This window comes from Panthera tigris, chromosome D2 (assembly GCF_018350195.1).
Source record: "Panthera tigris isolate Pti1 chromosome D2, P.tigris_Pti1_mat1.1, whole genome shotgun sequence".
In the NCBI taxonomy this organism is placed as follows: Eukaryota; Metazoa; Chordata; class Mammalia; order Carnivora; family Felidae; genus Panthera; species Panthera tigris.
The window spans coordinates 44,747,250-44,773,060 of record NC_056670.1 but is presented as its reverse complement, the minus strand read 5'-3'; the positions used below and the strand labels follow the sequence as shown (position 1 = coordinate 44,773,060).

The 25,811-nt window shown below is 53.2% G+C and overlaps 1 protein-coding gene across 1 annotated transcript; it reads left to right on the top strand.

The window, feature by feature from the left end:
* The first annotated feature begins 5,114 nt into the window (after positions 1 to 5,114).
* On the top strand, positions 5,115 to 22,380 carry LOC102954325 (annexin A8). The gene is made up of 12 exons (XM_015542487.2): positions 5,115 to 5,248; positions 10,019 to 10,109; positions 11,118 to 11,212; positions 12,583 to 12,696; positions 13,454 to 13,544; positions 14,286 to 14,365; positions 14,869 to 14,928; positions 15,456 to 15,549; positions 15,804 to 15,899; positions 17,597 to 17,655; positions 18,792 to 18,914; positions 21,504 to 22,380. Exons 1-12 carry the CDS (start codon positions 5,228 to 5,230, stop codon positions 21,561 to 21,563), a joined length of 984 nt encoding a protein of 327 aa, XP_015397973.2. The 5' UTR covers positions 5,115 to 5,227; the 3' UTR covers positions 21,564 to 22,380.
* The last annotated feature ends 3,431 nt before the right edge of the window (positions 22,381 to 25,811 follow it).

The following is a 25,811-nucleotide window of genomic DNA, read 5'->3' as shown; positions in this document are numbered from 1 at the left end:
CTGGAGAAATGGGAGAGTATTGGCAGGGCTGGGGGGGCCTGAAATGCCCTAAACCCTCAGCACACACTTTTCCAACCCACAGGCCTCTCACCAAACAGCTTCCTGTTTAACAGCAGACTCATGGCTGGGGCGGCTAGATCTGTGCCAGGGGGCCCACTCCAGCCTCTGTACCCCAGCCCAGTGTGCCCAAGTGCATGGGCTCTGCACACTGCCAAGGCTCAGGGAAGACCCACTCTGCTGTGCCGCCCTCTTCCCTTCTCCCCCCAGTCGCCCATCTCCTCCCCTTTGACTGCACACGTGGGCACCTGGCTGACACAGCCATGCAGTCCGACGCATGCTGTTATCCCAGGGAACCTCAACACTCGTGGCATGTCCCATCCAATGCCGTGACCTCTTAATCCTTGACCTCTTGGCCACCTTCCTGCACTGAACTTCCATCTCCCTACCCCTGAATGCACCCTGAGCCCCATAATCCCTTAACTGCACAATTCAGACCTCTCCCTCTCACCAACACCATGTATGCTCCCAATTTACTGACTCGTTCCTCCCACCCCATTGCTTTTTAACCCTGTCAGGACGGCCCATCCATAGTCATTCCCCTTCTCTTTACAGCACAGGCCCCAGGGCCCAGCATCTAGACCAACCTCACTCCAATATGATGCACTTCTCTGGTCCCATTTCTTTGTGTCACACGCTCAGCGTAAAACTTCTGATTCACATGGATGGAACCAGTTCTTTGCCTTTTCTGTGCCTGCCCTGGGCTACTGAATACTACTGGGGGAAACCTATGCCACTGAGGCCTCAGTGCTGAACACAACTTTCAACACAAGTTCTGGCTAAACATAAGAGAGGTCATTTTCTTTTTTTTTTTTTTTTTAATTTTTTTTAACGTTTATTTATTTTTGAGACAGAGAAAGACAGAGCATGAATGGGGGAGGGTCAGAGAGAGAGGGAGACACAGAATCTGAAACAGGATCCAGGCTCTGAGCTGTCAGCACAGCGCCCGACGCGGGGCTCGAACTCACGGACCGCGAGATCGTGACCCAAGCCGAAGAGGGACGCTTAACCAACTGAGCCACCCAGGCGCCCCAAGAGAGGCCATTTTCTAATTGCCAGAAATTTAAGAAGAAGAAGAGGAGGAGGAGGAGGAGGAAGAAACTTGAAGTTAAGTCGATTCACAACGGTGTGTGGCTATTAGGCCTTGAAGACTTGAGCACGATATTTACATCTGGTCAGAGCAAAGGCCCTCTGGCCAGATGCATTGAGAGGTGAAGCCTCAGCCCTCAGGCACATAGAGATTGGATCTACTCCCTTTTAGGTCAGAGCTGCAGAGGGTAATGGTCCCTATAAAACAGAACCAGAATCCTCAACCCCAGCCCAAGCCAGTGCCCAGATGAGGGGAAATTAGGGCCCTAAGTCCCCAGTGTGGTATGAGAGGGTGTGGAAAATATGAGCTGAAACCTAGCGTTAAAGTCCTTCTGGACCTAACAGAATCTACCAGGTTTCAGCAAAACCAACCATGACCCTCTCCCTCTGGAGATGCCTTCCCCATCCAGGGCATAGGGGTCTCTTGGAGAACATTTGCTGCTGAAAAGGAGCTCAAGGGGAAAAAATTCTAGGTGTCTAACCAAAGAGAGCCAGCAGATAAAAGAAACGATAAGACTCAGGGCCCAGAAAGTAGAGATAATAGAGAAGTCTAAATGGGACATTAAAATAGGATTGTGTGAAAGGTTCAAACAAAAGAAAGAAAGAAAGAAAGAAAGGCTGTAAGACAAGAACAACTAATTATGAAAATGCCAGAGCTTATCAAAGATCAAAGTTTTAAAATGGCATTAACTTAGAAATTTACTACGACTAGACATAATTGAAGAGAAAAAAAAATGGAAGAATTTGAGAGATGGATCTGCAGATGCTGTCCCTGTTTTTTCCCTGAGATGGAAACCAGAAAAGGGAAATTAATAAATGAGGAGAGAATGAGACACTACAGCCATAGCAGCTCATTCTTTCATCCCCAGTGATCAAAGGATAAAACAAAGGCCCTGGAACTCAAACACACAAAGGAACAAATCCACGTTTGCTGACTCACCAGGCCAGAGAGCAAACACCACAGAGAAACCCACTGAGAGGTCTGCTGAGAGGGAGAGGCAGCAGACTCTCCAGAAGGCTCTAGAAGGGCTCGTGGGGCTGATCAAGGAGGCAGAACTAGCTCTCTGGATGGGACAGAACGGGTTCCTGGGTCTGTACACAGTTGGTTAAAACAAGTCCCATGTTCATATGGACCAGGGAGGTCTTCACTCAGGCTTGGCACGTCAGGGTGATTCAAAGTCTATGACCAATATTCAAGTTGGATATCCGCCATAGGTTCATTTTTTACCACAATGACAATTTCAAACCTCGGCCAACCTCCGACCTCACTACTTCACCCCACACTCAGCATTTTCTATCACCTCCTGCTAAACAGACTAAAACAACCTGAGAACACTTGGAAGGAATGCCTTCTCTTTACTGACATGCCCTCATTCTCTGCCCATCTCCTTTACAGATCACGACAAAGAGGGTTGGGGTTGGGGTTGGGGTTTTCCTTCCTAACTAATGTCAAAGTCTCTGGCTGTGCCCTGGCTCCCACTTCTTAGGGAACTGGTGTCACTGTTCTGTTTTCTCTCTCCTATGTCTTCACTTCTCCTTCTCGACATTCCAAGAGCACTTAAACACTCTCAATGCCCTCCTGCCTTAAAAACGCCTTCCTTGGCCCACACGGCCTTCCTGGTAAGGCCACTCTCTGCTCGTGTTGCCTTCATACCAACCGCATTGCTCCATGGCACCCACTGCTCTCCAGCACCCTCCCACTCCCCCGCACAGCTGGGTGTCAGGAACACAGCAGCATCCATCATTCTTTGTGCCATGAGTGACACGTGTGGCTGGAGATCTTGGCACCCCACAGGAAGCTCCTAACACTGCTCATGAGAAGTCTAGCTTAGCCTGGGTAGGTACTGAGCACCCCCAGGCCCTGGGCCAGGTTCTGCCAGCCTTGTTGTTGGGTGTGGCCCTCACACTATCTGCCTGAGCTGTGGGAAGGACAGACTGCAGTGATTTCCCCCATGAGGAGCCTACACAAAGTGTTCAGACAGGCACCCCAGAGGCGGCCAGCTATCTGTTCTGTCTGACACCCGGGCCAGAGCTCACTCAGCAGGGCGCAGGCACTGTGCTCAGGCACTCAACGTGGCCTCAGGCAACTTCTGCCTGCCTGACTCAGTGACCCAGTAATCCAGGGACAAAGTGTCACTCCAGATGGGGTGGAGGACCATAGCCAAGGCCAGCAAGCTGCCCACATCCACCCAAAAGTGAGGAAAGGCCATCAGGAGGAGGAAATAGGCACAAGGGCAGAATGTGGGCACAAGGGGGCAGTTGAGAGACTCCAGAATGGACATGGTGACAACACATGATGTCAGAGGCCCACAGGAATGTGGGGCCCAATGGATGATCCAGGGATGGGGCTACTGAGTCAAGGGACCCTGCAGGAGGGGGGATGGGAGACGGGGAAGGCTCAGGGCTTTTGTCCCTGGAGTAGGAGGTGACCAAGCAATCCCAAAGGATGGCCAAGGTTCAGAACCTCTGATGAGGAGGGGGAAGAACAGAGGGCCCAGGAAGGAGACCCAGGGGTCAGTTAAGGTAGTAATAAAGAGACTAAGAAGGATGGCCCCTCAGAGGGCCAGATCGTGTCTGTACCAAACTCTGTGGCCTGTCCTGGTCTCAGGGTCCAGCATTTCTCTCTGGGCTTTGCCAGGGCCCATCACACTAGGCCTGTCTAAGGTCATCCTCATAACTAGGCTTCAACCGCAGCCTCCTGGAGGGGACGCACTCACTAGACACTCATACTCATGCCTCAGCATGGGCACGCCCCCACATGCACATGGGCATGGGCAGCTGAAGTCCTGAGAAGCCCCACCATTGAGGGCACCTCGCTTCTGACCCAAAGGGCTCCCAAGGAGCCTGGGAGTGTTGGCCTCCAAAGTCCATGTGACTTTCTGATGGCACCGCACAGCGCTATGCAATAGTGATGCCCAGTCTTCAGGCAGCTCTGGGTGGTGGCTGCCTCCCTCAGCCTATGCATCCAGCTCTGTCCCCACCCACCCCAGCCCACACTTCCAGAAAGAACAGCCTGGGACACCGTGCGTGTGGAGCAAAGAGTATTGGACTCAGGGTCAGGAAACCAGAGGATTTTTGCATCAAGGGATCACTCTTATCTGTTACCCTGAGAGGTTTCACTAAACATGAAACAATCACACCACTGTGGGGCTATTTTTCGCTCAGGGGTTCTGGAAGCCCTGGGAGAGCCTCCCCAGGATGGAGGGGCCTCACCGTAACCCTGAGCCACTGTGTTTACCCTGAAGGGCGGGTTAAGAGTTGGGTAGAAAGAGTGTGCTGCGGAACATTCTAGTCAGGGGACCCAGGGAAGCCAAGCTCCAGAGAGGAAAAAATGAACCTCTTCCCTAGGGAGCTGGCTCCCTCCCTCGGCTGGCATCCTACGAGGCCCAGCACAGAGCAGGCGCAGAACAAGTCAGAGAGACCTGGTGGATGACAGCTCAAGAAGCAGGATTTGTGCAAAGGATCTGAACACTGGAACCTCTTTCTCACTGTAGCACATGGCGCCCACACCTGCTTTTGGGGTTGAGGCAAAGAATAAGGGGGACAGAATGCACGCAGTGATTAAAGAGGTGTCCAGACTTAGAGACACCCCAACAAGTGGAGGCCGCCAGTGCCCATGTCCTTTGCCGGGCTCCCCACTGCCCTGTTAATGGCATAGAAACTGCGCCATAAAAGAAAGGGAGAGGTGGTTTCCTTCTTTTTTTTATATAGATCGGATCTAGTAAAGATGTTTACTAAGTGGGGACTTCAAAGGTCGGGACTCAGACTTTCCAGTCTGCATAACAGCCACAGCCCAGACGTCTGGCAGCGAGTGGCAAAATTCCACCGGCAGGCCGGGGCGGTGCCTGGGTGCGGCCTGGGAGCCACAGGAGGGACCCAGAGCCAGGCAGAGCCCAGAGGGAAAGGGAGGGGGGCGGGGGCGGCTCAGGGTGGGGCCTGGGGCCTGCTTGCACCACCACACCCAACCCCAAGCAACCCGGCCCCTCCTCTGGAGGGCCAGTCCTGTGCCTCTCGGAGCGGAGGGAAGGTGGACCGGTCCTACTTCGTCTCCCTGGGGAAGGACGATCGAGAGGCGAACAAGATGGCCTGGTGGAAAGCCTGGGTAAGTGCAGAGCAAGCAGAGGTGGAAGGTTGGGTGCCTGCAGGGTGTCGGTAGACAGAAGACAGCTCAGTCAACAATCACGCTGCCTGCCGGCCATGCACCAGACTGCCCATTGAGGAGGCAAGAGAGAAGAGACTGTCCCAGCCCTGGAGGCGCTCACAGTTAGGAGAGAAGTTGTGTGTGTGTAGTGGGGGGCGGGGGGCAGACAGATAAAGGAACCCAGAAATGCACTGAGGGGAACTGAGAGGCTGGGGAAGCCCAGAGGACAAGCCCCGGCAGGGAGGGGTCAGGCTGCTCGAAGCTACGGGTTATCATGTGTGAGTCATATGTGCATGCGTGTGGTATGTGTGCACATCCGTGTGTTTGAGGAGAATCAAGCAGATGGTTCCTTGCAGAGGGAACACACACGCAAAAGCCCAGAAGGGTGGGCAGCTTGGCTTTGGAGAGAAGTGGCTCCAGAGAGGGTCCTGGGTGAGAGGAGAGAGGAATGGGGGCAGAGAGACCTAAAGAAGCAGGCAGGGCAGGTCCTAAAAGGCCTCGCATGGCAGGCCAAGGGGCTTGGGCTTTACCTTAAGAGTAATGGGGAGCCACTGAAGATCCTTGAGATGATGAGCAACACGATCAAATTGGCTGATGTTGGCGGACCCATCAATGCCTACACCTTAGGGCATGGGAGGGCAGGCAGTCCTCCGGCGATCAGTGGTGTTTATTCGTCAAGAATGAAGAAAGAGAAGAGAGGGCAGGAGGACCTGGCCCACAGGGGCCTTGAGTGGCTAAAATCCATGCTTTATAGAGTCATGGAGGACTGAGGTGGGGAAGACAGCACAGCCTGTCCCCAAGTCTCCTGCGTCCCAGCTGAATTAACAGATTCTTGGGAGTGTTTCACCTGGCTTTGAGTCTGAGGCCATCTCATGCAAAGGAGTTGAAAACACAAGACAGGGACAAAGAGGACAAGCAGATGACACCTGCAGGTAACATTGTGCCCAGGCACGACTCCTGCATTTCATCCCCAGGCACCCCAGGACATCAGGGCTGCTCTTTCCATTTTACAGATGAGAAAACTGAGTCTCAGAGACACTGGGTGACTTGCTCAGTCCCACAGCTAGCAGGCAGGGATCTAGCTAGAATTCAGGTCTCTCTCCACCCCGTCCCCAAGCTGTCTGTGAGGGGCAGTGGGTGACCCAGGCTTATCCTGCTTCAGGAAATCTCTTTGCCACAAATGTCTCAACCCAGGAGTTGTTGGGTTCAGACAAACCAGGCCTGGACAGAGAGGAAGCTAGTGGCAATGGTGGGGCAGTTGTCTGGGTCCCGGCGAAGCAGCCGGGACAGGTCAAGGGGCTACAGTGGCCTCCAGTTTTGTCCTGGCCTGGCCTGGCCTGACGCAGACGTGGCAGGGAGAGCCCGGTGTTGGGCACTTTTCCACTGTCAGCTGCTGGCCTAACCTGCCTGGCTCTGGGCCTTGCTCTCAGTGTGGCAGGAACCCCAGGTGGGTGAAGCCTCCTTGTGGGGACCTGCCAACCTGGCAGGATAATGATGACCTTCGCTCTGCACCTATCGTGTGCCAGACATCCCTCTAAGCATCTCACATTCGATATCTCCCTTGAGCCTCGTCCCACCTCTACAATGTAGATGCCAGTGTCCTTATCCACAGATGAAGAAACTGAGGCACGGGAGGCTCAGCGGGTTCCCAAGGTGGCCATGCTAGTAAGTGCTAGAGTCTGGGTTAGACTCTGAGAAACCCATTTCCAGAGCCCAAACGGTGGACCTTGGCTGCCCCAAAACCAGTGGGGGGAACTGGTCTGGGTCAGCAAGATCACGGGTAGACCCCACCTGGGACAGCTTGAGCTGCCAGCGAGGACCAGGCCCAGGACTGGGGTGGGGGTGGGGGTGGAGGGTGGCTTGTGAAAGATCAGCTAGAGGGCGCCTGTCTGTGCCTGTCTCACTGAGATGAAGTCCTGTCTCCCAGGGCAGCCTCATGACGAGGGAGGGTAAAGGTGTGGCGGCTTCCCTGAACAGAGCTCTTACAGATAGAGTCTCAGGCAGGGCGGTCATCCTTTCGGTGAAAATGTTCCTGTCTGGACAAGCTCACTCCAGGCAGGGGGCCCAGACAGACTCTTCCTCCAACAGGGCAGTATTTCAGATAGGAAGATCTGGAGTTCTATCCCTCCCTGCTAATATTCGGGGGTCTGATTCCAGATAATTGTACTTTTTATCCCCTAAAACCTCGGAGTGGGCAGAGAGGCTGAGGCTTCTTAATGCAGCAAAATCACCACCCCTGCCCCCGGGAGCGGCTGACTAACACCACCGCCCGAGCTGACCTCAGACTTGCTGAGTGGGCTGCTCCCCAGTGACTCGGTCACTGCACGTTTACTGCCAGTTTGGGGGCAGGGAGAAAGCCCCTCACGGGTGGCACCCAGAGCTCGAGCCCCCAGACACCCTGTGGGCAAGGCTTCCTTCAGTGAAGGGTTCTAGGGAAGTTCACTGTCTCGAAAAGGTGGAGTCATCAATAGTCATCATCGAAAGAGGGAAGTACACAGAGCTCAACTTCTGAGTCAGATTCTGGGACCAGTGCCGACACCACCACTTACTAGCTGTGTCACCTTGCCAAGTGCTCTGAGCCCAACTCCCTGTCCTGTAAAATGGGGCATTCATACCTACCTAGTGCAACTATTGGAGAAGTCAAGGAGTTGTGCAGCATTGCACTTACAACACCTACAGCATCTTGCACAGAGGGCCTGGCCCAAAGGAGATGATCAAATGGCTACGGGTAGTAACAGCAGCTCAGACTCCACAAAACAAGGGATACACTGTATTCATGCACACAATTGGGCAACCTCTGGGACCACACAGGCTCTTCTGGATGGACTTTGAGCAAGGAAATGTTTCTTGTGCATGGTGCTAAGAAATGAGATAGGAAAATTTGTTACCAGACATTGGACATTCAACCAAAGGGTATAGAAAGGCTTTTTACCTCTTACTCAAAAGGAATATCCTCATATATACCCCATGGATGGCAATCTGCCCTGTATCTAATCAGGACAAGGAAGGAAGGAAGGAAAGGAAAGGAAAGGAAAGGAGGGAGGGAGGGAGGAAGGAAGGAAGGATGGATGTGGTGATTAAATGGGTGGATGGATGGGTGGATGGATGAGTGGATGTGGCTGTTGAATGGGTGGAGAATGGATGAATAGATGAATGAATGAGTGGGCTGGTGGGTGGGTATGTGGGAAAGTAGATGAGTGGATGAGGGGCAGATAGAAGAAGTAGGTGTATAAGTGCACAAGAGACCAAACACAATGGGACTAAACTCCTTTCCGTTGAAGGATCTCTTGAGTCTTCTTCAGATTCCAATGTCCAATCTCCCTTCACTCCTCTACTATCCCTTTCCCACAAACACTTAAAAAAGATCATTCATTTGCATCTGTGAAATTCTACAGGGCACAAATCTAAAGAGCCTTCGGGCAAGCCCTGAATTAAAGATTTGGCCCAGGTCAAGGGCCCAAGTACTTTGGTTATCTTGTTTATATCACAATTTTCAGAGTACCATGCAGCTCTTTCTAAACCTAACCTTCTGTCCTCCATGAGCCTGGGGACTTGCAAAGGCCCTAAGCTGTCAGGATGCTCAGCTGGGTGCCCTGACTCTCTACCTTCTTCTAAGTACCCGCTTCTCAGAAAGGAGGCAGCTTGAGCTCAGACCATGCCTCTCTTCCCAGCCTTGTCTGCCCACTCTCCAGGTAGCGCGTTCAACTCCATGAAGCCTGTCCTTGCTTGCTCATTGTCCTTGTGGTTTGGGGTGCGTTGTCCTTTCCCACTGCCTGTCAACCATGCTGGAGGGAGCTGGGGGGTGTGGTGGGTGGGGCCTGCTCCCTGCCCTCAGATGGCACTAGCTGGGAGAGGCCTGGCCTGATCGGAGCCCACACCCCAGGGCAGGGGCAGGGGCAGGAGAGGTTATGTGGCTCCCTCCTACAAGCTGTGGTTCTGGGTGGTGCCAGCCTATTAACCAAAGAGCGGTTCTGTGGAGGTGATCTGGCAGTCCCACAGAGCCCAGAGGAGAACAACTGACCCCTCACAACCAGGCCAGGCAGGCTGTGGTCTCTCAGGGAACCCTCACTTAATAGTAGCTTCCCCACACAGCTGACTCCTGGGCGGCTGGCCTGAGTCAGAGACCCCCCAGGAGGTCTAACCCCAAGCTACACTTCATAGGATATACTGCCATTCGTGTTCCTTTGTACACACACCCTGCAGGGCCCCCCCTTCTCCTCCCAAGCTCCCATCACCTCAGGTAAACCTCCTCCCCAGCCTCAGGATTCTTCTCACAAAAGATCCAAGAACAGGTCTGGTGAGAACATTGAGGCAGGGAAACTGTAAGCCTCTTCCAAAGGCAGCCAGGTGGGCAGGAGCACGTCGTGGTTAATTGCCTTTGTCATCCCGATAGAACCATTGCTGGACTCTGAAGGAGGTCCCCCCAAGCCCCTGCTGCTCCTTTCTCAGGCCAGCCCCCCATCCTAGGGCCTCCTTCTGGTTTTTCCCTCCTCCCGACACCAGAGGCTGGGCGGCGGCTCTGAAAGTGGCCACAGTGCCAGCCACCTTCACGAGTCTGCGTCCCCCAACTCCCCAGGGCTGGCGCTGGCACCGAAAGCTGAGATCCTCCACCAGTGGCCCACAGAGGCTGAACTGTGTGCTCGCCCTGCAGGGGCAGCCTGCGAGGTGGGCTGGCAGTCTGCTCTGCCTTCCCTGCCTTCCCACTTTGAACAGGCCTGGGTTCTTTTACAGATTGAACAGGAGGGTGTTACCGTCAAGGGCAGTCCCCACTTTAACCCAGACCCCGACGCGGAGACCCTCTACAAAGCCATGAAGGGGATTGGTGAGTGGACGTCCTCCGCCTTCCCTCAGGAGCGCCTGCCCACTCTGCTCAAGACCGCTGCACTCACGGCTCTGCAAAGGGGATGTCAGGGGACAGCCTGGGAGTCTGGGACTGACTCCTGGCACCCAGAGAAGCACACAGGCCCCCTCCCCCAGCCCTGGTCTACGTGCACCCCCACCCCCCAAGGCAGGAGAAGGGGAAGGGTGGTTGCGCCTCCCTGGGCGGGAAGAGGAGGCCATCTGCTGTGCATGCCTATGCATCCCTGGGTGGGCAACTTTACCGAGCTCGGTCTGAGGCTTCTCACAGAATGGCCTCAGGAACTCTGGACCCGCCTGTCACTGTAAGTTTTGGAAGGGATGAAGCTGAAGGTTCTGTAAGGCTGAACTGGGACACTCAGCTTCCCTCCTCTGCTTGGGCTGGGCACAGGGGGCCTCCTTCCTTGTCTCCGGTGTGCGCATTCCTGAATCCAGCCAGGGCCTGGAAGCGCCGTTTCTAGGTGAACCTTGACAGCATGCTCATGACCTCTACTTCCTGTGAGATCTCTGCCGTCATCTCCACTTCCCAAAGGAGTAAAGGGATGCTCGGGGAGATGAGGCTGCTTGCCCACGGGCTGCTGGAATGGGACTAAGAACCAGTTTGCTGGGCGCTCGGTCCTATTTCCCCCCACTGCCATTAGCACAAGAGAAGACAGGATGGGAGGTCTCACTGTCCAAGCTCCAAAGGCCCCAGGCGACGTCCAGAGCAGACCAGATGACCAGAGGGTCCTCAGATTCTATCACCCTGAGACTGGCCCCAGGCAGCACCCCAACACTGTGTGGGTAGGAGGTGGGGAAAGGACAGAAGGATCTCCGGCCTAGGTGTCTTATCGACACCATGAAATGGTCAGGTTTTGGAGCTATCTAGGAGGTGTGTGCCCACTTCTTGGCCACCAGGCAGCTTCCCTCCTTCCTGCTCAGCCCCCAGCCTCCCTGGGAGCCGTGGGGGTGCTCACACTGTGCCCCCCTGCAGGGACCAACGAGCAGGCCATCATTGATGTGCTCACGAAGAGAAGCAACACACAGCGGCAACAGATCGCCAAGTCCTTCAAGGCGCAGTTTGGCAAGGTAAGGGTGGGACGGGAGTCCGGTTTCCTCGGGGTGGGGGTGGGCGGGCACTGCTGTGGCCGGAGACAGCCTGCGGGGGGGCAGCTCTCTTCTGGGTGAGGCCCTTGTCTGAGGCCAGCTTCTAGAACCATGGGGCAGATAGGGCACGCTTACACCAAAAATATTATTAATTGCTTATCTGAAGTTAGAATTTCACTAGCCATCCTGCGTTTTATTGGGAAAAGCTACCTATGGCTCCTCACATCCCTGGCTTGGTGTCAGACATTCTACAGTCCAGCCTGCCCGCCTCCTCCTCTCCACCCCCGTCTCTCTCACCGAGCTCCTTGACATTGGCTCCACAACCCTGTCCTTGAGCTGTTTCCCGGCCTCTGTACCTTGCTCACCCTGTTCCCACAGCCTGGAACGCCCTTCTCTTGCCCACGCACAGAGGTGCAGGCCAAGCTCCGCTCCGTTCTATGGCACAGGACTCTCCCTTCATTTTGGAGCTTCTTGTGCCCTGTGCCTCCTCTCTCTGCCTCAAGGGAGCTCCAGGGAGCACACAGGCTGGACCCTTCTTCTCTCCCCTTTCCTTCCACCAGCTCGGGTCAGAGCCAGGCACTGGGGCACTAGCCAAACACAGGAACAAAGGCACACATAGCCATGGCTGGAGGAAACCTCCACCAACGCATGCCATGATTTGGAAGATTTGACGCAGGAAAGTGAATGATGAAGTCTAAATATTCCAGGGGGCACCAGTGTCCTTTTTAACTTTTTTTTTAAAATTTCTTTCTCTTAATCTTCACAACTGGCATTATTCTCTGCATTTAGCATTAGGGGAAACTGATGTTTTAAGAGGTGGAATAAGTTACCCAAGATCCCAGAGCCTACAGGCAACAAGGTTGGGATTTAAATCCAGGTCTGACAAGGTCCTTGGTCCTTTGCTGTGTCATGCAGATCAGCTGGGTGTGGTCTTGTGGCTTCTTCTGGAGACCAGTGTCCCCAGAAGGAGACACACATGAGATAGATTCCTTAATTCAATCATGCACCTATTCAGTGCCCATGGGCTATGGTGGGATTTGATGATGAGCAATGATAAATGTGTATTTCGGCCCAGCACCGCACTGAGAGCTGAGTCGAGCCACACACATCTCTCGGCCAGTCCCCTAAGCAATGGTATAAAGCAGGAGCATCTCTGTCTCCATTTCACAGGTAAGGATGATGATGCTCAGAGAGGCAAAGCGGTTGGCCCAAGAAACCCCAGCCAGCATCAGCGCGTGGCAGAGCCCACAGGGGAGTCCAGCCAGAGCCCCCAGGACTGGCTGGCACACCCTGCTGTCCACACTCAGGTGGGCAGGACACCCAGAACATTGTCCTTCCTTCTCTTGCATTAGGATCTCACCGAGACCTTGAAGTCGGAGCTGAGTGGCAAGTTTGAGAGGCTCATCGTGGCCCTCATGTACCCACCATACAGATACGAAGCCAAGGAGCTGCACGATGCCATGAAGGTAACTAAGCAGGTGGGGTGGGGGAGGGGCAGAAACACCTAGGAGGACTGGGTGGGGGCGCTGCCTGGGACACCTTTCCCAAGAGAGCCTGGCACTGGGAGCTCCGAGCTCCCCTTGAGCCACCTTTTGAAATGACTGGGCCGGCTGAGCCTGCAGCCTGCTGCCCTGACTGCCCCCACACCCAGACTGGCTGGCCTCTGCCGTCCCCCCACCACAAGGAAGCCAAACTCAGCACTTCTCAGGACAGCGCCAGACCAGGTGTGCAAGAAATAGAGAGCTACGTCTGCGGTCTCTGCCTGGTCTCTCGGATTTCCTATTACTCCCACTGCTCCTTCCACCCTCGCAGATGATCAAGGAGGGAATCAGGGTCCGGCTAGAAGAATCATCTCCATAGAAAGGACACTCACTGGGTGTGCGGCCCCAGCATTTGACATCTGTTATCTCTAATCCTCCTTCGGGGCGGGCAGCTTTTTATCCCGAGGAGAGAAGCCTTAGGCTCAGAGAGGTGGAGAGACCTGGCTGGAGACCAACCAGCATGGAGGGCGGAGCCAAAACAGAACTTTCCCATCGCCTCACCTGCCCACAGGATCCACCACTGGAGACAAACACGTGCGACTTCCTCCAGAAACACCCCCCAGTGAAGGCCCCCGTTGGAGGGGGCAGAGCAGCGACCGGTTCTGCCTCTAGTTAAGAGGGTGTGGACAGAGCAGGAGGGCACGGGCAGAGCTCTCCAGCAGACAGAGGTTTTTATCCACAGGGCTTGGGAACCAAAGAGGGCGTCATCATCGAAATCCTGGCTTCTCGGACCAAGAACCAGCTGCAGGAGATAATGAAGGCTTACGAGGAAGGTGAGGGAAGGTGCGAGGCCTGAGATCGAGACTCACTTGGAAATGGCCACAGGCTTTGGCAGCCTGGCAGGGGATGAGGGACAAGCGGTGCACTGAGCCACACTGGAAGAGACCCTTTCTGGGCCTTTCCACACATGGGTGCTAAGCACCTACTGTATGTCCAGTCCTGTGCCTGATGGTCTCTAAGCCCCCTGAAGCCCACGGGCTGCTGGGGGAGAGGGGCACACACGCTAAACTCTCTGCCCCTTGAGGGCATGGCAGTGCGGTGGGCCCCGGGCTGTGTCCACGCTGGATGGGGCTGGCTCCTTCCTGGCTGGACACAGGCTGACCCTGGGGACCGTGAGGGGGCCCCATTGCAATGGGGGGTGTAGACCACAGGCCAGCTATCGTGGAGTCTGCAGGATGCAAGGCAAACGGAAGCCAGCATGTCCTCCCCGTGGTCTGCCTGGTGGGCAATGTGCCTGAAAGCTCTGGCTTTGCCAAACTGCACATGAAGCAGAGCTCAGGAGGCAGCCCCTAGAGGGGCTTTCTGGCCTGACCCACCTTTGTGATCGGAGGTGGGCTGGCAGTCTGTGTTGCTTCCCCACCAGGAGGTGGGGCCTCTGCCATTCAGGCACCTGGGGAGTATGTCCACTCCACGTGACTCGTTCTTACCAGAAGGCTTTAACTGGGGGAAGCGCAGGGAATGGGGCTGGGAGGAGGAAAGCGGGTCTGTGCCTCACGGTCCTGTCTCCCCTGCAGACTATGGGGCCAGCCTGGAGGAAGACATCCAGGCAGACACCAGCGGCTACCTGGAGAGGATCCTCGTGTGCCTCCTGCAGGTATCATAGCCCAGGCTGCTGGGAGCCCCTTGCCTGGAGGACCCCATCAGCTGGGCCCCGGAGAGCAGTTCTTGGGCAGAGCTGCTGGGGTGGGGTGGAGCAAGGGCCGAGGTACCTCCCCAGCGGCCTGGGCTCATTGGGTACCTACCTCCCTGCGTGGTTGGAGGATTCTCACACCTGCACCTCCCTGACAGCCACATGGGGGCGCCGTAGAACTGGGAGGAAAGTGCCCTGTCCCCTAGGGGGTGCTTCACACACACAGCCCTTGCCAGGCACTTTGCTTACCTTAGCTCACTGATTCCCCCAGCTACCTCGGAGGCAGCCATTACTACTCTTATTTTACAGATGAGAAAACCTGGCCCCGGACAGGGTAACTGGCCTGCTGAAGTGCCCATGGCCAGAAAGCTGTAGAGCCCTGCCTTCCCTCCTGCCCAGCTCTCCCCTCTGCCTCAGCTGCTCTGCTGGGCTAGCCTGCCTTACATCGTCACCTTTTCTGTTCCTAGGGCAGCAGGGATGACGTGAGCGGCTTTGTGGACCCAGGACTGGCCGTCCAAGATGCACAGGTGAGGCTACATACACCCTCAGCTGCTTCTGCCCTGCAGGCCTCCTGCCCCACCCTCTGCCATCTAGACTCCTGGGGCTGATGCCTGGAAGCCTCACTCAGCCCCTCTGCCCATCCGGGTTCTCTTTGGCACTAAGCTAGGCGGGGACCCCGCCCCGCTCTCTGCAGACCTTTATCTCCTTGGTGTCCCGGGAGGAAAGTGAGGTTGTCGGAGACACTCAGAAAGCAAGAAGGGGAGTGACTTGGGAGGGGTCCACTGGAGCTCTGTCCTGGAACAGCCCAACCTGGGGACTCTAGGCCTCTGAGGACCCACTGGGCACATTCAGATTGCCATAGTTCTGCCTGCTGGCAGAGTGCTTGGAGATGCCCAGAGGCAGAGCAAAGCCCCAGAGGGAGGCAGGGGAGCTGGCAGGGTGGCTTCTGGCCCGGTATCCAGAAGGGATTTTAACCGACCTGGTGGGTGGGTCGGGGGGAGACCTCACCTCCTTGCTCCCCTTCACTGGCTTGTTGCGGCTATCCCAATGCTAGGATCTGTACGCCGCGGGCGAGAAGATTCACGGGACTGACGAGATGAAATTCATCACCATCCTGTGCACACGCAGTGCCACGCACCTGATGAGAGGTACCGGGGAAGGAAGGAGGCAATGTAAGGTGGCGCAGGGCGGCCTGGCCACAGGGCCTCTCCCTTCACGCTGACTATCCAGTGTGCATCCTTGTCTAGTCATGCAGCTGGGGTGAGAACCAGGGAAAGGGACCCTTTCCCCAGTAAACAGGTGGAGGTCAGGGATGGCACATGGGTATGCAGTCTCTGATCTGAGACGCCGGGGGTGTCGCACTGAGACCGCATATCCCTTAAGAAAGGGTGTTTCTCTACAGTGTTTGAGGAATATGAGAAAATCGCCAGCAAGAGCATTGAGGACAGCATCAAGAGTGAGACCCACGGCTCCCTGGAGGAGGCCATGCTCACAGTGGGTAAGAGATGGGGCTCGGTGCTCAGACACGCGTGTGTCCACAGTCACGGGGCTCGGCAGTGGGGCTGTGCCCGGGGTGACAATAGCAAGCAACTGGGTCCCTATGTCCACCTTCAAGGGACCACCGCTGGCCACCGCCAGGCCACACACATGTACCCTTCAGCCCAGGACACTGGAATTATTCTACCCTCCGTGTCTTCCGTGTGGCGTGTCCCACCAAGGACTATTCTCAGTACTGCCCACGTAATCCCTGTGCTATGTGAGTGCGAGTGTGAGTGTGAGTGTTAGTGTGAGCAGGAGGCATGTGAGAATAAGTGAGTATGTGAATGTGTGTGTGCATTTGCAGGATTATGTCAGACCCAGGGCCTGTGCTCCCCTCCAACAGCCACACAGGGAATATTCTGGTTCTGGCTGTGAAGCCCTGAAGAAAGCCACCTGTCTAGACCTGAGCCAGCAGCCTGGTCTCTTCCTTGGTTGCTCATCGAAGAAATGATGATGCATAGTTGGAGTCCAAACTGAGTGATTGATGGGCTGATGCTGGGGAGCACTGAGAACCTTCCCTAAAGCTTGACCACATCTTGGGGGCCAGAACTGAGATCACAGGGAGGGGAACCGTGGCACAGCAAAGAGCTGAGGCCCAGGGGCAGAGGGACTTGTCCTCTCCTCCCTGCCATGATGGAGCCAAGGTCAGGGCCCCGGGGCTAGGACACTCACCTCCACACCAGGCTGTCCCCGTCCGGTGCTGGGCAGTCAGGGGAGCTCCACAGTGTGCCTGGGTCTTGCAGGGTGGCCCGGGGCATCTGACACTCTCCAGCAGGCTTTGACTGCTGTGATAAAAACCCGTCTATGTCGGAGCATCTCAGCATACCCCCCGCTCCAATCTCAGTGAGTCAGCCCCTGCATGGAGTTTGAACGACCTCCTGGTAAATCTTCGGACAGGGAAAAGCAGGGTGTGCAGTGCCCTCCTGTGCTGGCCACTTCCTATTCTCCTTGAAGACTCCCATCATCCCCCTCGCAGATGAGGACTGGGTAAGGCAGGCAGGTCAGACAATGAAGTCATGCCAGGCCATCAGCAGGCTGTTGAACACCGGCTTACTTCAAGCAAAGCCCACACTCTTTCTGCTGCCCTGGGCTAGAGTGCCAACCTCCCTGACCCAGATGCCGAGTCTCTGCAGCAGCATCTATGAAAGCGAGTGTGGGGCCCACCCTCTGATGCCCTTAGTGCTCTGGGGCTGGGCCCCATCTGTCACATGGAAATTCAAATGCAGGGACCTTACTGATAAGCGACAGGTAAAGTGGACATTCTGAGGCCGGTGGTCACTATAACCATGGCTCTTCTGTGGAGCTGAGTGGCCGGATTCTTGGCAAAGCTGGCTCTGGAGTGTAAGAGCCTAGGGGCTGCCCTGAACAGAGCCAGGCTCCCACGGGCCAGCCCTGTGGACCCCAGTGCCTTTACACCTCATGCTTTGCCTGCTTGCTCTGTGCCTTCAGACCTGTGCCCAGTGCCCCAGGCTTCCTTCCCTGTCCCACCCCACCCAACACAAAGCCTCTTGTTTTTGAACGAGGCAAAGCATAAATAAATAGGCCAAGAATTGCATAATGCTGGCCCTTAAGACCCAAGGCAGGACGTAAATAAATAAACATGTACACAATGCCACCTACAACCTCTAGTGTTAACAGAGCTTTCTTGTTTGTCAGTGAAATGCACCCAGAACCTCCACAGCTACTTTGCAGAGCGACTTTACTACGCCTTGAAGGTAACTATTCTGCCTTTTGTGCCCTTTATTGTCAGCCCTACTCGGCACCAACTACAAAGCCAAGGTGTTCAGAGCCACTACCGTCTTCAACCCTGTGTCTTCTCTTATTCCAACCTCTTGTGATCAGAATGCTGTAGCTCTCAAAGGGCAAGCTGAGTCCAGAGAAGGGAATCCACACCTCGTGAGGGTGAATCTGAGCAGGTGTTTTTGCAGGTGTTCATTGCACTGACCTTCTATCACAATCCTGTGAGACCTGTGTCACAGCTGCCATCCTAGAGATGGTGAAAGTAGGGCTTGTGGTCAAGGTCACACAGCTGGTAAGTGGCAGAGCCTTGATTTGAACCCAAGCCAGTCCACCTGTCCGTTTTATCCCACCATGTGACCTCCTGGAGAGAGCAGGAAGTCAAGGCGCCCTTTGAATGGAAGTTCAGAGGGAGATTGTCACACGCAGCACTCAACTTTCGTGTGCATCCCAGATATGCCAATCTGGGTTTGTCTGTTGTCCAAGAGGCTGCACTAGCCATTCAAACAGACATCCAAGCCACTTGTATCGGGTGAAGTTTCTGGCACCTGGAACCAAACTGGAAGATAGACATTCAAAGTGATTCCGAGACTGAAGTCAGTGGCCACCTTCTCTGATCTGTGCTTGTTGGTACCACCTGCAATTAGAGTCCTAAGTTCTATGGCCAGGAAGTGAGAGAGGGCATGGGGTTCTCTTGGCCATCTGACATGAGACTAGTCAAAGATGAAAGTAAGCAGGAAGGTCCTGCTTGTGACTTGGCCAGTTGAGCCGAGCTTCATGATGTCGCTACCCTAAGAAGACGTCGTATTCCTTTAGTGGTGAGTATTCTGTGCCTAGAATCTGATGTGGCAAAGCCAACACACAGTGCACTTTGGGACATTTGGCTCCCAATAGGGGCTGATACGTGGGCCAGTGAGGGAGAAGAGATTGAGGGAATGGAGATCCTGAGCTATGAAAGTACCCCTCTCAGTGCTTCACCCGATGAAGCAGAGGCTCATTCCTGCATCTCCGTCCCCCCGTAAGGCCCCCTGCACCCAAAGCACAGATGCGTCCCTCATCACAGAGATGGACCAGAAGGGCCAGCAGTGATCGTTGATTGCTGTGTCTTGTCCAGGGAGCAGGGACGCGTGATGGAACCCTGATAAGAAACATCGTTTCAAGAAGCGAAATTGACTTAAATCTTATCAAGTGTCAGTTCACGAAGATGTACGGCAAGACCCTCAGCAGCATGATCATGGTAAGCCATGAGTTCCTGATTCTACCACTAGTTTGAAACGGAGGCATTACTGGGAGGCCTGGATGCTGTGACCAAAGTCCTAAGTCACATGTGTCCATCCCTTCCCAGTGGGTGTCACACTCGAGCATTCATTGCCATGCAGTGTGTACAGGGATTGGCAAGGGGGTGAGTGTGGCTAGGGCTGGGAGGGGACTTGGGCAGGTGCACACTGACCAGATCATGGAGGCCCGTGTACATCACACCCGGAGTTGGCTTTGCGTTCGAGCTATGGTCGTCCTTTTGAAAATGACACACTGAATCATTTCAGAGGGAGGAAGCCATGTCCGAATGTCAATGACAGTATATAGTTTGGTAGGAATTGAGGCAGTAGCTTTCAAATCTAGACTTCACATCTAATCCTAGCAGCATGTTTTTAAGGAGATAAGTCAGATGGGCTCCAGCACACTACCAAACCAGATGCTGGTCAGTAAACCTTCTGGACCCGAGAAAATGCAGTGATAATCACACCGCTATAATTTTGTAATAGCTCTTCTAGTTATTAATGCAAATGACGTCTTGACAGTTTCATGAACAGAAGTCAAACCTCGAGAAGTATACCCCTAAGTCTCCATTGGGTCAAGTCAAGTCTCTAGTTATTCTACAAATATCTGTTGTCAGCCACTCTTTCCAAGAAACACATAGCTCACAGTATGGTAAAAAGACATTTCTACTTTAAAATGTCTCAGGATGGGCCAGCGGGTAGGTGGGGGTGAAGGACCGCGGGATTATTCTTTGTTTTGTTTTTGGCTTTCCAGCCAGTGTTGTCAAAAGACAGGAGGGCTGCCCAAAACCCAGCCCTGGCTCCTGATGTGTCACCTGCAGCAATGGCTTTCCCAGCCTCCAGTCCCAGGAGAGTGTTAGGAAAATTTTCAACGATACATGGTTTCTATGGCATCAGGGAAATGTCTCTACCTTCTCACCATCACAGTTAGATTGAGCCACAGGCAGACTTCAGAGGAACAGAAACACTGATGCATCCAGTGTGTAGACTTCATGATGGAGACTTAGCAGGCTAATTAGCGCCTGAAAAATATCATCGATGATCTAGTCCCCCGTCTAGACATACAAGAAAGCCCGCCCTCGTTAGGTTTTGCCTACTGTTGTCACTTACGAAAATTTGCTTGGAATTGCCAAATATTTTCTTTTTAATATAGACCACTCTCTGTAGTTGTCATCAAAGCAAAAATGATGCCCAATGGTGATACCAGCATTAAAAACTTCTGTATAGAAATTAATAGAAAAATTAAAAAAAAACCATGGATAACTTTATACCCACACATTTAAAAAGATAGACACCATGAATAGTTTTCTGAAAAAAAGCAAAATAACACAGAAACAAAAATGCTATATTACAAAAATTGTTTTGTGAATAGTAAAAGAGGAAGGAAGGAAGGAAGGAAGGAAGGAAGGAAGGTAGGAAGGAAGGAAGGAGGGAGGGAGGGAGGGAGGACAGGAGGGAAGGAGGGAGGGGGAGGAAGGAAGGAACAGAGGGAGGGAGGGAGCGAGGGAGGACAGGAGGGAGGGAGAAAGGAAGGAAGGAAGAAATTTTAAATGTGGTTAAAAATCTACAAGAAAATTTCACGCCCAAATTTAAGGACTCGGTGATTCCCATGAGGCATAAACTGCTGTAGCGCATAGGAAAGGGAAACTGGCCCACCCCTATCACTTATATCCTCACCCTCCCCTTTTCCTCAACTGCATAAAAAGGGAGTTGGTGATATGCCCTCCCCTGTTCTCCCTGGCTCTGTGTGCAGATCCTGGACCAGCCAGACCTATCAGGACCCGCCTCATAGCTAAGGGGGACTGGTAGACCACACATATGGGGTTCAGCCATTGGCCTTGTGGGGTCTATCCTATTGGGAGACAGCTGCTGCACCCCTATGTGAGCCACCTGCTATGCAGGCAAGCCCACGTTTCCCCTGCTAGTCACTCCTCAGCACATCTTAGCAATGCTTGTATTATCAGCATCAATGTCAGCTGACAGATGAGCGGGAGTCTCAGGGTGGAGACAGGACTTGCCTCAGCCACAGGGTCCGTGAGTGACAGAGCTTTGGTCTGGGTTCTGCGTGGACCCAAAGCCGGGGCTCTCACCACCTCCCCCACTGCCTCTAGGTATGTGGGTATGGGTATATGGCCCTGGGGTCCCTACTTCCAACCTCGGTTCCCTGATCTGCAGTAGGAGGTGTTGAATAAATGATGGGTCATGTCAAATAAATGAGTGGTGGGGCCTGCCCAGGTCCTGACATGGGGAAGAGTCCTGGGACAGCTGACGGGGGTAGGGGACCATCCAAATGCCTTCCTTGCTCCAGAGCAGAACTGTGTCTGTGATTCATTTTCTACATTAAGCTCCCCTGTACTCATAAGAGAATCAAAGGAGATACAAAGAAATAGCCTGAAATGGAAAACAAGAAAAGGTGGGTGGCATAGCGTGGGCCTGTGTCATGGGAACCCACAGGGGATGTGCCAGGTCTCTTCCCGAAGACCATGACTTGTAGTAATAACCACAGCTGACAGATACCCCTGTGACTCTCTTGTCCCTCCTGTCCTCAGGGAGACACCAGTGGTGACTACAAGAACGCCCTGCTGAACCTGGTGGGCAGTGATTCCTGAAGGCTCAGAGTGGGGCAAAGGCCGAAGCCGGAGCCACAGGGTCTTGCCTGCTCAACCTTGGCCATGGATTGGGGGGGTGGGGGTGGGGGGGCACAACTTGCCTTTCAGTTTTCTGTCTCCCAGCTTCTAGTGCTTTCCAGCCAGCTTCTCTGCCTGGGGCTCCTCCCTCCACTGCCCCCTCCCCCAGTCAGTTCCGGATGTGAGCACATTGCCAACCTGAGTATAATCTGGCCTGACAGACACCTTGGTGTGAAGGGGTTGTTTCTTCCTCCACACAAGGAGCTTCCCAAGTTGTGCCAGAGTCACCTGTGCCCAGGTCACGCAGGTACACAGCCCCACCCCGTGTACTAAATCAAGATCTGCGAAGACCAGAGAATATGGAATTGGCATAAGCATCTCAGCTGATACGCCTCTCTGAAAGGCCACCAGGGAGGCCAGAGGAACCCATGTGTTTCAGAGCCCATGCATGTGAACCGCTGAGAGAGAAACACACACATTCGGGCCCACTGGGAGGTCCCTCACATTCATTCATGAGCCTCCTCTAAAAACTCTTCACAACTTGAGTCTGTAGGTAGAATAAAAATTCCCTTGCTGTCTAATAGAGAAAGCTGCAAATCGATGTCCCACCCCAGGGACGCTGTGTTCTGAGGGGCCCGGGCTTATCCAATCCTTGATCAAAGAAGCTGTTCTTTCCTCCCCTGACATGAGCAGGGAGCATCTCTCATTCCAACCAAATGGCAATGGCAGCTAAAGCTGAGATGCCTGGGTTGTGCTTTTCAGAATAATAAAGACTTGTATGTTCAAATCTAAGTGCCTTTGGATTTTTATCAGTGGCCAGACCAGGCCCAACTTAATTTGTCCGCGTTCATAAAAGAAATGTGATCTTTAAGAGCTTGTCATGGGGGTGGGGAGGCGCTGAAACAAACCTGAGCACACAGGTGGGAAAGGGGACATGGCCAGGGCACTGAAAGTGTCCTCTGCACCTCCAAATCATTTTTGCTAGAATAACTTTTTGGGCACTTCAGATAAAACAGACATAGTCCTAAGGTACTTTTACAGTTGCTCTGGGATTTTTTTCTTTTGTCCTTTTTCTTTTTAATGCATCTGTATTCTTAAAAATAATTTGGTGTCAGAATGGCTAACATTAACAACTCAGGCAACAACAGATGTTGGCGAGGATGCAGAGAAAGAGGATCTCTTTGCATTGCTGGTGGGAATGCAAGCTGGCGAAGCCACTTCGGAAAAACAGTATAGAGGTTCCTCAAAAAATTAAAAATAGAACCACCCTACGACCCAGCAATTGCACTACTAGGCATTTATCCAAGGGATACAGGTGTGCTGTTTCAAACAGACACATGCACCCCAATGTTTATAGCAGCACTATCAACAATAGCCAAAGGATGGAAAGAGCCCAAATGTCCATCAATGGATGAATGGATAAAGAAGATGTGGGATATATCTATAATGGAGTATTACTCGGCAATCAAAAAGAATGAAGTCTTGCCATTTGCAGCTACGTGGATGGAACTAGAGAGTATTATGCTAAGCAAAATCTGTCAGTCAGAGAAAGACAAATACCATATGACTTCACTCATACGAGGACTTTAAGACACAGAACAGATGAACATAAGGAAAGAGAAGCAAAAATAATATAAAAACAGGGAGGGGGACAAAACATAAGAGACTCAAATATAGAGAACAAACACAGGGTTGCTGGATGGGTTGAGGGGGAGGGGATGGGCTAAATGGGCAAGAGGCATTAAGGAATCTACTCCTGAAATCATTGTTGCACTATATGCTAACTAATTTGGATGTAAATGTAAAAACTGAAATTAAAAAATAATGTAAAAAATAATATTTTGGGGTCTGATCGGTTTGAGTTCAGCAAAGGAGGAAAAGGAGAAGCAAGGTGCTCCCTGATTGTAGCCTTGCCATAACTCTATAATGAAAACTGTTATCTGTACCTCTCTACAGGAAATCATATGTTAATAAACTCCCTCTCAATCCTCAGATCCAAGCTTCCTTATCCTCAGAAGCTAGACCTGGTCTCTTCCTCTGTAATACCAGCTGGTAGGGAAGGAGGACCTGATCTAGTAAACTGAGTTCGGGTTTGTCTCATGGCATGATTTGAGACATCATTTTCATTTGGCACAGGATTCCGTGAGCTGTCCTGTGGCTTTTCATAAATTCCTTTTCTGCTTAAACTGTCCAGAGTGGATGCTCTTATGAGCAACTAATAAGTCTCTCTGTTCTGAAGAATCCATGCCCTTATGGCATCAGAGGATAATTACCTGTTTATGTGTGTCCCTCAAAAAGGCTAGGAGCCCCAGCAGGGCAGGAACTTGGTTTTATCCATTCCTGAACATTCCATGCCTATCATATAGCAGGCATTTGATGAATGTTTTTGAATGAACAAAAACAAACAAGAGTACAGGCTTTGGGGACAGAAGACCCAATTAGCCACGGGACCTGAATTAATCCTTCATCACCTCTGAGTCTAAGAAGACACCCTGGGCCTCTTAGACTCTGGGAGGAGGGAAACCTACTCACCAGCCCTAATGAAAATAGTCCTAAAAGATCTGATGGAGAAGACAGCTTCTCTCAACTCCTGTGGCACCTGCTTAGCACCAGGCCCTGCTTCAGATTTTGACCATGCAATGACGAACAAGCCCAGCAGGATCCGTCCCTGTCTGAGTCCCTTTGGAAGAGCTCAGCCCTCCCCACCCACCAACCACCAGTCCAGTGGGCCATGCAGACATGGCCAGAACCATATTGGGCTTGGCCTCTTCCATGTTTATCCTTGACCAGGGGAAGGGTCACCTTGCTGAGGACTGAATACTTGGGCAAAATCAGGATTGTCTTGGCAAGGAGTAGAGGGGGGAACAGATTTGTGCTCAGCACCCTGTACTTTTGTTCCGTGGCCAAGCTTTCTACTTGCAGCCAGGTTGGAGCTGACCAGGTAAGGCTTCGTAAGAAAGGTGATGCCTGAGAAGAATCTTTTTTTTTTTCCCTTAAATGTGTATTTATTTTTGAGACAGTGAATGCAGGGGAAGGGCAGAGAGAGGGGGACAGAGGATCTGAAACGGGCTCTGTGCTGGCAGGAGAGAGCCCAATGTGGGGCTCAAACCCATGAACCGTGAGATCATGACCTGGGCTGAAGTAGGACACTCAACTGACTGAGACACCCAGGTGCCCCTTGAGCAGAGTCTTGAAGGATGACTCAGGCTTATCAGGTAGACAAGATAGAGGAGGACATTCCAGGCAGAGGGAGGAATGCAAACACAGCAGGGCAGATCTGGGCTCCATCAGATTACAGGAACCGTGTGTTCAGGCCTCCCAAGGTGGGAGAGTCAAAAGATAAAGGTGTTTTCAGGAGTCAAGTCAGGGAGGACTCAAGCTATCAGACTGAGAAGCTCAAAGGACAATGGGAGCTTTTAAGGGATCAGGAAAGGGAGCATCTGGGATGGATTTGCGTACGATTTCTGGCAACCCCACAGATGACGAGTTCACCTGCATGAGTCTGGAACGGGCCCAGTGCTGTGGCCGCTGCAACTACAAACAGTGATTCCCTCCAACCTCCCAGCCTAGTACCCTGTGGTCCTGAAGCTACTTCCTTAAGAGGAGACTGGCCTTGGCCACCTTCTGTCCCGGTGTGGGAAAATCTCTTACATGGTGTTGATGTAGCCCCAGGCCACTGCATCTTTGACACTGTGGTGAGGAGCAGTGCTGACCTTCCACAGCTCCCCTTTCAGCACATTAACAGCTGAAATAGCTTGGTGGCTCTCGGCATCAGAGTGAGGGTCCAGGGACTTTCATGGCCCCATGTTGGTGTCCAAGTTTCCTCATGGTATTGGGCCAAAGTGGGCCCTGTCTGATGATGGCCCAGTGGCCTCTACCTTCGTTCCTCCACCAGCCCCTTCCTGGCCCTTGGGCTGTGATATGGCACCATCTTGAGGCCTCCAGCTCGGAGGGAACACACTGGCTGGGCCTTCTACATCACCGGTGAAGGCACTGCTCTGCCCTCCTCTCCACCTCTCCGTGTGACCACACATGACTTATAAAGCCTCCCGCTGCCGCTGGAAAGCCAATACACCACCACCTTTGCTATCTGGACCCAGCACCGAATCCGTGCTGCAAGGCAGCGCCCAGCTGGCCTAGAAACCTGCTCGCACAGTGCCCTCTTGTGGCTGAAAGGCTAACTGTCAGCCAGGAGCTGACCCCCACTGCCCAGCAGAGAAGGCTGAGGGA